General features: G+C 51.5%; 1 protein-coding gene across 1 annotated transcript in view; it reads right to left on the reverse strand.

The window, feature by feature from the left end:
- TMEM72 (transmembrane protein 72) overlaps positions 1-5,625 on the reverse strand; it is a 6,069-nt gene extending 444 nt beyond the window's left edge. The window contains exons 1-5 of the mRNA XM_009699532.1: positions 5,556-5,625; positions 1,600-1,666; positions 1,101-1,172; positions 228-367; positions 3-37 (exon numbers count right to left, since the gene is read on the reverse strand). Coding sequence (XP_009697834.1) covers positions 3-37; positions 228-367; positions 1,101-1,172; positions 1,600-1,666; positions 5,556-5,625 — 384 coding nt within the window. The remainder of the gene's footprint in view (positions 1-2; positions 38-227; positions 368-1,100; positions 1,173-1,599; positions 1,667-5,555) is intronic.
- Positions 5,626-9,928: the final 4,303 nt, after the last annotated feature.

The raw sequence follows: 9,928 nt of genomic DNA on the forward strand, positions 1-9,928 counted from the left end.
AGGAAGTACGCCAGGGCAGTGAGCACCAGCATGGACCCTGGGGAGAAAGCCATGTTGGCTGATGGCTGGGGCAAGGTGAAGAGCTCACCAAGCAGTGCTTGGTCTAGTTAGCTCAGCACGATCTACGACCAGTCCAGCACTGCACACATCCCCACCCTCTCTGGCCCTCAACAGACCACACTCCTCTTCCATCTGCATTACTCCCCACCCCAGCATGGGCTCCTTACCAGGGATGGTGACGTGCCAGACGAGGACAGGGTGCAGGAAGCAAGCCACTGAGAGCAGCATGTACCCCAGGAATTTCTGGAAGCTCCCTGGGCATCTAGCTTGCTTCCAGCAGGCCTGTGCCAGGGAGTCAGGCTCGTATCTGGGGAGAGAAACAGAGGTCCTTGTGGGATGGGGCACCAAGAACATGGCAAGAAGATTTGGACCTAACTGTCACCCATCTAGATGTGCAGATCCTCACTCTAGTTTTCCAGGAAACCAATGTGTTGCTCAGGGAAGGTAAGCATAGCCAGGGCCTCTCCCAGGGGGAGAAGAGGCCAGGGGCTACGCCTGCCAGAGGTCAGCATCTCAGGCCATCTCTCCTTGGTGTGTTTGCCTACTTGGCCATTAGATGAGTGCCTAATAGCCGGAGTGAAGTGTTGTCTCTAAGCTATCAGGGCTTTTGAGTTTACACTAAAAGACAGCAGAAGTGCTCAGCATCTGAGAAGTATATAAGGATTTTCTACATTTTAACTTAAACTTCTGCACTGTCTCTGAGAGGAAGCTGCAGCTCACGCAGGGGATCTGGCTCTTCCCTCAACCCTAGTCCCTTGTAGGGCTTCATACTGTGTGTTAAGAAGATGCTGCAGACCAGGGTTTGTTGTGCTGATGCTCAGCACATTATTGCACAAGTTTGGGGTAAAATACAGGTTTAATTGGCTGTGGATATGGCCCCACTTACCTCCCCCCTGCCTGAGTGCACTTGCCATGGCATTAGGGGCAGGACCTTTGGTCTGGCACTTGCAGCTCAGCTAGGTCTGGTGTTGCCTGTAAGGGACAAGTTGCCTTAGGGAGGTCCCACCAAGGCTGGAGAGGACTGGACAGAGTCTACTCACGTGAAGCACATCTCCAGGAACAAACTGATAAAGAAGAAGCCTTCACAGACAGTAACTGCAACCCCTGAAAAACTGAAAGGTGGAGCTGTCAGGGGGGCAGGGCTGGGGTTGAGTATGCTCTCCAGGTGGCAGAAGGGGCATAGAAGGCCAGGATTTACTATCCAGTTCACAACAGAGTCTGTGTTCTGGGGTCTAAACACCCTCTGCTCGGCTGGTTTGTGGAGGAGAGCTCAAAGCCCTTCTGTCCCCAAGGGGTCAACTTGCAGGCAATGTCACCTCTGGCCTGCCTGAGTCTGCAGTAGCATGGGTGATGCAGTGTAATCAGTTTCTACAACAGAAATAGTTTGCTTTTCTGAAACCTAAATATGGAGATCTGAATTCCCCAAAGCCTTGGACACTGCTCCCTGCTGCTGTTGCAGTCTAGTCTGGTGCTACATATGGTAGAGAGGTCGAATGTGTCACTCCCGCCAGCTCTGACTTCAAGGGCAAAAATACTCACAGCAGATAGAAAGCCAGGCTTTTGAACTGTCCTTGCTGCAGAGTTTCTACTCCCACACCGATCAGCACTAGAAAGAGAAGGTAGGAAAGATGCTGACTGCAGGGTTGGTTCCCAGCTCTCTGGTACCCTACCAGCTCCCAGGATCAATGCCCCAGTTTCCCCAGGGGCTAGTGAGGTTGCTTCTCCCATGCTGTGCAGCACATTAGGACTGCCAGCACCAGTGATTCATGCTGACACACCAACCCAGGGGGGGTTAGAGCTGAATGCTGGCCTTGACATACAGCCCAGAAATCCATCCCAGCTGCAACTCTCTTGGCAGCCTTGCCACTGCATGGGCTGGGTAGGGGTGCTCTGGGGATACCAGCTGGCCTTGGACAGCTGGGAGAGGTGAGCAGCAGTGTCCTGTGTCCCTTCCACCCCCTGCCCTGCCACTCCATCATAGCTGCCACAGGGACTTCCCTCCCACTGCCCCATTCACCTCTGCCCCCTCCTGGTCTGGGGACCTCTCTGCCCATGTCCCCCAGTGCCTGACAGCCTCACTCCCCTGCCCTCCCTGCTTGCCCAGGCCTGCTGCACCCAACTCGCATCTGCAGGGCAGCAGCAGGACAGGGGAACCGTGCCAGCTGCCTTCACAAAGCACTGTAGCCATGGCATCGAGATTCTTTGCTAGCCAAACAGAAAAACATATAACGGGAGCAGGCAGATTAAAACCAGGGAATTAACATCCCTTCAGTGTCCCAGCCAGCACAGCACACTGGGGAGTCAGTTTAAGGGGGATTAAGAGTATTAACGAGGCTAAAATCTTCCCTGGACTGGCCTGGCCGTTGGGGGCCAATAGCTTCAGGGGGTGGAAAATTTCCTTCAACATCCTTCAGTTGCCCACAAGACTATTTCCAAAATGGAGCAGAAACAAAGTGCCTTGCACCAGCTGCAGCAAGTTGGTCAGTACATAACCAGCTGGTCACACTGCACAAGTGCCAGCGGCATGGAGCTGAGTGGAGCCCAGGTCTCATGGCCAGGGCATTGCTGTAGGCAGTCACTGCACTCCTGTCCACACTTGCTGTCTCCTCATCTCACCAAGCAGTCCCTGCCCATCCACTGGTGCTCAGGAAGTTCACCACTGGTCCTGCTCAGTACACACTGGCCAAGGCTTGAGGTGCCAGTTGGCTTAACTTCTCTGAGCTGTGGTTTGCCCCAGCTGGAGAAGGTACCAGGCTCCCAAACAGGGATGCAGACCAGTGTCCATCAAGGCTGCAAGGTGGGTCAATGCCGAGGGTCTGTGCTGGAGCACACAACTCTCACATCCTGGCTGAGCAAAGCCCCTGTGGGGTGCTGTGGTCTTTCTTTGGTTCCCCCTGTGCCACCTGCAGCTGCAGCTGCAGGGAAATCAGTCTCATCAGAGGGCTGTGAAGCTGTGCGAGCTGTGTAATCCTACGTGCAAAGTATTGTCCTATGCTATCTCGTGACTGAGAACCCTTCTTTATAATCTTCCCTACGAATGTGGAGTTCATTCATTCATTCATTCACTCCCTGCAGATGAATGCAGAATTCCAACAGCTTGGCTGTTACACTGGAGTCTCTGCTCTGGATGGGGAGGTTTCCTCATTTTGCACAGCTTCTGCTTTATCCACAAAGCTGTTTGGATGAAGAATCTGCAAGAAGCAAAGGACTGTTTCCGAGGTGTTTGTTTGGACTAGTTGCTGCCTTGATTTGGATCTTATCCAAACCATGTGGCTAAAGGCACATGATTAGGAATTAAATGGTTGAAAGCATGAGAATTAAGAAATAAGTAAGGACTCCCTCCTAGATGCAGAAATCACACGACCTAAAATCTCTGAACTACAGAGATGCCCCAAACACCACAGTGAATCATGGGGCTGTTTGATCACTCTTCACTAACTCGCCATGAGGCTCTGCTGATGGCAGGGCTGTTTGATTTCTCATACACAAGAAACCGTGTAGCCCCACCATTGCAGACAGCCATTACACTCCAAGATCCTGGGGGAAGGGGAAATTTATATTATGTGGCTAACCTTCTGTGTTTGCAAGCAGCTTATGGAGCTGGCCAGGCCTTCTCAGAATCAATTAGTGAGGCTGATGACCTCTCCTCTCCCTTTTATTTTTTAGCTTTCAAACAAAACCCATGGGATTCTCTTCTGCATGGTTTCCATTTCATGCAAAAACCTCACATACCTCATCAGGCACTAAACACTGCATCAAGCTGTTTTCTTACTCCATTGAGACACACAGAGGAATAAAACAGAGGCACCTCCCATTCTTCGCTGTGCTTTTGGGAAAGTCAGGTGATACTGGGAATGCATCAGAGCTATGGAAAAGCACAGAGATTTGTAGAGCAGCTCCCTACACTTCATGATGCTCAGCAGAGAGACAACTGCATTGCTTATTTCAAGAACTACAGGAAGAGGTGCAGATGATGCAAAATGATGAAAAGGAAACAAGTAGGAGAGAGATACTATATTTCACTAAGACACTTCCAAATTGTAAGATACTTTCAATTTTGCTGTTCTAGCTTTAGTTTTCCCACGGCAAGCTCATGTTTCCCCCCAGGGAGGTCTCTATGAGTTTCCTTGGAGCTTTAGGAGACATGACCAGCACAGGGCTCATGTGGCCCCAAGGGGGATAGGGATGGAGAAAGGAAGAGATTTGCATTTGCTGGTTAAAGCTGTGTCCCAGCTGCTATCTGTTGCAGTCTCATCATGATGTGCACTTATCTACTGGGAGTTTGTATAAACTCAGAGACTCAAATCTCTGCCTGTTATCAGTTGTTTAAGGCACATTCCAGAGCACAGCCTCCAGTGTCTCAGCTGGGCTTTGGATGTCCTTGAGGACCTGTGCTCTCTTCAGCTGATCTGTGTGCTTTCTACTTGAGCAAAGTGTCCCTCATGGCTGTCTGCAGTTGATAAAGGAAATGTGAAGGTAGGTGAGCCTGCTGCGACCTACTCTGCAGTGTCTGAATCTGAAATTCCCAGGGGTCTGACACAGGAACCACCTCAAGTCACCTTTCACCAGAAACCTCTGGTTCACACCTCCAGCCTTTGATCTATGCTTTACTGATGGGGAAACTGAGGCAGAGAGCACTGTCTGTCCTGTCCCATAACAGTGAGTCAGCAGCAGTGCCAGAGTGAACCCCTGAGCCCTCTGAGTTAGCTGTTTCCCCACATCCTATCCGGAGGTGCCCCACATGAGAGGGTTATTCACCACAGTTCAGTCCTTCTGGGTGAGATGCTGTGCCTGAGACGTCTGGCTCAAAACACCCGCATTTCAACTGAAACCAAGCACTTGGGTGTGTTACCAAACCCAGAGGATGGTGGTCCCAAGCAGCCCCTGGCAGCAGGTGAGAGGTTGCAACTAGCCAGGTAGGTGAATTTATGATTTTTGCACTGCAGCTATAACCTGAACTGGTTCCTAAGCCTGCTCGCTGACAGGTTGCTAGAGAGGCAGAGCAGAACTTTGGCAGTAACTGTGCCACGATGGCTGGGACCTCTCCATCCTGCCTGGCACGGGACATCTCAGTGTACACAGCATAAGGAGGTCCTCCTTCATTTTCACATCCCACAGAGCAGCCTGGCAGTTTTGCACAGCCATGAGTATTTTGCTTTTCAGTCTCAGGCACATCTTACCTGTGCCCATGCCTGTTTTACAAGAATAGAATTTAGTTTTCTTTCCCATTTGGGCTTTAGCTTGTCCTCTGCCATAGCAAATGCTGGCTTTTCCTTTCTGATGTCTCACTGTGCCTCCCACAGCATTTGGAAAGAGCCTGGCCAGGCATGCAGCAGTCTCCCTCCCTGGGTCCCAAAGCAAAAGTGATCAAGTTTCCTTGTCCCCCTAGTAGGATGGGGCAGTGGCTGCACCTGGCCAAAGGCAGGGAGACAGCTCAGGGGTCCCAACATCCACTCTGTCTTTTAGTGCCAAAGAAAAAGAGAGCTCGCTCTTACCTGCTGCGGTGGAGATGCCCAGCAATCGGCAGGTGTACTCCAGGGCACTCCAAAATGCCTTGTGCCACATGGCGAAGAGATGAAGACTGTGGTGCCAACCAGGCAGAAGATCCTTCTCAGAGCTCCCTCCTCGCACGTAGCCCAGCAGCTCCCAGCCGCAGGCAGAACCTCCCGCACCCAGGACCAAGTGACCTTCCTGAAGGAAAAGGCAGTGCGTGCAGGACTGGCCACCTCCACCGGGGCCTCCCAGGGGAGGGTGGTCGCAAAGGAAGCTGCCACCACAGGGAACCAGTCAGCACTGCTTCCCACTGCTCCTGTGGGGGCTGTGGAGACCTGGACTTTTCCTGCTTGCTTGCCGCTTGCTCGCGTTGCCCGGCCCGGTGGTGATTAATGATTGGTAAGGGGGGGGTGCGGCTTTGGGAGCATTTGCACCCGGGGTGCATGGCCTTTCCTGCTCTCGAGGAGGAGGCTCTGGAAGCCCAAGCTGATTAAATGCATGTGAAGTCATTAGTGCTGTGCAGTTCCCAGCAGGTTAACCATTTACGAGGATGATGCTCTTGGTGAGTGAATGGCATGTTTCTGGCAAGTTGTGAGGCTCCCAGGGCATCCCAGCCCTCCTGTCTCATGCAGTTGAGCCCCCCACCACAGCTGCTGCTCACCATACAGGTTTTGGCAGGGTTTGACTAGCACAGCTTGGGCAGTGACTGGTCTGATGTGCAACGACAGGAACAAGGAGATCAGATCTACTCCCAAGGGTCCTACAGACCCAGGCTGGCCATAGCAGGGGAGGTGTGTATTTCTCTTCTTGGGAACCTCAGTGAAATGTATTTCTCTGTTTTAGTCATCAGAGCCATTTGAATGGCACCAGGGTCACACAAGCATCCCAACACATGGAGTGGGATGCATAGGTACTCTGATCACTTTATAATGGATTTGGTAGACAGCTTGGGGGTCCTTGGCTTATCTCTGCAGGACACACCACCTCTGCAGAGGGGCCCTACACATGTCTGAAGGCCAAGATGGGACAGCACTGGCCTGCTTTGGACCCCAGCCCCACATTCCTCTGTGCTTGAACACAGTGCATCTCACTGGGTGTCACTGTCAATCCCCACCTGCTGCTGCCCAGGGAAGAGGCAGTGTCGGCAGCAGCATCAGGTCATTGCATTCCTGGCAGGAGCGGTGTGTGAGCAGTGGCACAGTCCCAGTGGGCAGCACGGGCATCTGGTGCCTGCGGGGCTGCAGGTTCATGGGTCAGTGAGCTCACCTTGTGCTGCACTTGGCGTCGGGTAAGTAACTGCGGCCCCTGCCCCTGGCTGCGCTTTCTGTGAAGCCGGCAGCGGTGCGGGCAAGGGACTGGGTGAATCATGCTCAGCTTATGCACAGGCAGTCCTGCAGGGAGGCAGCAACAGGCCAAGACTGTCTTCCATGATGCCTTCTCACCTGCATGAGACCACAAAGCTGAAGCTGGCTGGTATGTGATGTAATGACGTGTCCTGAGGGTAGAGATGACTTGGTCCAAGGGTACAGCAACAGCTTTTCTTCCACAGGATCTTGGTCTTATTTCAGCCTGGGATTTTCCCAGGACATCCAAATGCCTGAGCTCATGAAATGGGTCCCTAATTCCTGTAAATGACTGCAGATAGTGCTTTTCTGAACATTTACAAGCTGGTGGGTGGCAGGGATTTTGCAGCAGGCAATGCTGACAAGGTTTGGGGGCAGAGCACATTTTTCATGTGAAAAACAGAAAAGCCCATTGGAGAAGGGTTTCCAGAGCATCCCAAGGGACAGTGTTGAAAGGTGTAGAGCCAAAATGTAACTTTGCCTTGCAGCACTGGCACTGCCTTTGCGTGTTCCTGTCTCCTCTTGTCCTGCCTGATCACCGCAGGTGTTTCAATGAACTATGGGTTTTCCACAGATGATGACTCAGAGGTGTGTCAAAACTTCTCAAGAGAGACACAAAGAGGGAAACAGAGGCATGCTGGTAGGGAAGGTCACACAAAGGCTGGGGAAAAGCCCAGGTGGGGCACCCCGCCGCCCTACCCACTGCAGCTGGCCACTGCCTGGGTGATCTCCGTGCCCTCTCATGGCGCATCACTGCAGGCTCCTGGAGCACCCTCCACTTCCAGAAATCATCAAACTGGTTTAAGAACCCTGAGGTTGTACAAACAGTCTGATTATTCTTTTTCTTTGTCGTCTTTTCTTTTTTTAACATTGAGGTATTGAATTTCAGGTGTTTTTTTACAAACATGAAAGCTAGAAAACTACTTAAAAACCAAATAGATGAAAGTAAGACATAGGTCTTTCAGAATCACTAGAGCCACAACCTTAGGCTTGAGGAAAGGCAAACACCACAGTGCAATCCTGAGCGCTGTCAGCACCCACCCTTCAGCAGCACCCAGCACCTCTCCATGCAGCAAGCCACTGCCTCCTCCCATGGTGGGGGTCCCCATTGCCAACATGGGCAGTACAGCGTGTTGGGCTGTTGCTCTGGAGCTCTTATTAAACTGCACAAAACTCTCACCCAGAAATTAAATGTCTTTATCTAAGTGCCCTTGACAGCAGTGTTTCCTTTCTGGAGAGTGAAAAGCCCCAGGGTTTAAAATAAATGTAAATTTATGGGAGGTGGGGGTGGTGGCGGTGATGGAGGATCAGATTCTATTTGAGAAAGGCAGATTAATAAGTTAACAATTTAAACCTCCTGTCTCCTTCCCGTATTCCCTTAGCTATTCCCCAACCTCCATCCTCTGAGTGGGTCTACATCAAACTTCCTGAGGGTCCTTGACTGCTGCTTGGGGAGACCCTTAGCCTGTGGTAACGTAAGGTCTTCACTCTCTGTTCATCGGTGCACTAGTGATTCTCTCACTTCAGTGCCCAGGAGAGGAGCATGGAGTGAGCAGGACAGGTATCCTCAGACTTGCTTTGTACCAACACTCCTTTAGCAGCTCCTTCCTTCCATTTAGGAATTTTTTGGCTAGTGCTCCTACAAAGCAACCTCACATGAACCTGATTTTCTTTCGTAGAGGGGTCCCTTCTCATTTTGCCTCTGTTCAAATGGGGACGTGATACCCTCAATGAAACTGTGAGCCATTTGAGTGCGTTTTGGTGAGGTTTTTAGGAATGACTTTATGCAGTCAGTAGAGGACTGAGAACTTATTACCTTAGAGGAGCTTAATAGCGTGTAACCAACACTGCAAAGCTTATGCACCAGCACAGCCTGTTCTGGGACACATAATAGCAGAGGTCCCCAGTGCACATTAAGCCACTTCTCTTGCACAGAGGCTTACTATTTGCACCTTGGCTGCCAGCCAGGATTCACATTTACAGGCTGCTTCCAGTGATATATAGGTTGATTTGAGAGGATTTTATTTCAGTGTTAGGGTTTCATGGTGATGTTAGCCTTCATCTTCATCTCTCCCTCCTCACACTTTACTTAAGTAATTTTGCTGTGGCACGGCCACCGTGGTTGTTCTGACCAAGGCCACAGCACAAGTGACCGCCCTTGAAAATCTGTGAGGGAGCAGCACGCACCTTGTGCCTTGCTTCTGTGAAATGATGCTGCGGTGAGCGGAGATTCCCATCACAGGGCGTAGGGCACTACAAGCTGTGCTCTGGCAGAAACCTATGGGAACATGTTTGACTTACTCAGCTATTCTCACTCCCTGCCCATCATGTAAAAACAGTTCCCCAACCGCCTTGCACAATGCTCTAGAAATTTGTTTCTGCTGTTTCCCTCCCTCCTTTCTCTAAGCCCTCCGCTACAACCACCAGGTCAAGCTGCCTTGCTTGACAGCCTTGGTCCCCTCTCTGAGCAGTAGCAGCAGAGGTGGGATCTCCTTCCACCAACATGTCCATCTGAGACAGACTGACACCAACTCTCTCCCTTGTCTGCTGAAGGACAGGCAGTCAGCTGCCAAAGCCTTTGCAGTGATGCCATGTGCTGCCTCCCTGTGCCCTGCTTCCACCAGGTCACCTGTCATGGAGGGGAAAGGGATTTTCACAGCAGCTGGCTGATGGTAAATGGACCCAGTTGATTGGAAGCACCAATGAATTCCAGCTGTGGGTTCACTAGGTACAAACATCTGCTTGCAGTCAGCAGGAGCTTCACTCTACTTTGTATCACGAGTGGCTCACAGCTTTCCAAACAGGTCTGAATGAACTGAGAGCATCCTGAGGTGAGCTTGGCAGATGTCCCTCCTCTCCTGGGGCAAGGAAAAAACATGGCACTAGGGTGCCTGAAGCCACATAAACAGCAGAGCTGGAGAGAAAAATCTGAAGTGTGCCCCCCCTTCCTTTGCTGTAAGCACTAAATCATGCCCTCGGGAGTCTTCAAACCCGGGGCAGCGCTGCAAGCCGTGCTGGGGATGCCCGGCAGG

The sequence above is a fragment of the Cariama cristata genome, unplaced genomic scaffold, assembly GCF_000690535.1.
Source record: "Cariama cristata isolate BGI_N322 unplaced genomic scaffold, ASM69053v1 scaffold11144, whole genome shotgun sequence".
Taxonomy (NCBI): Eukaryota; Metazoa; Chordata; class Aves; order Cariamiformes; family Cariamidae; genus Cariama; species Cariama cristata.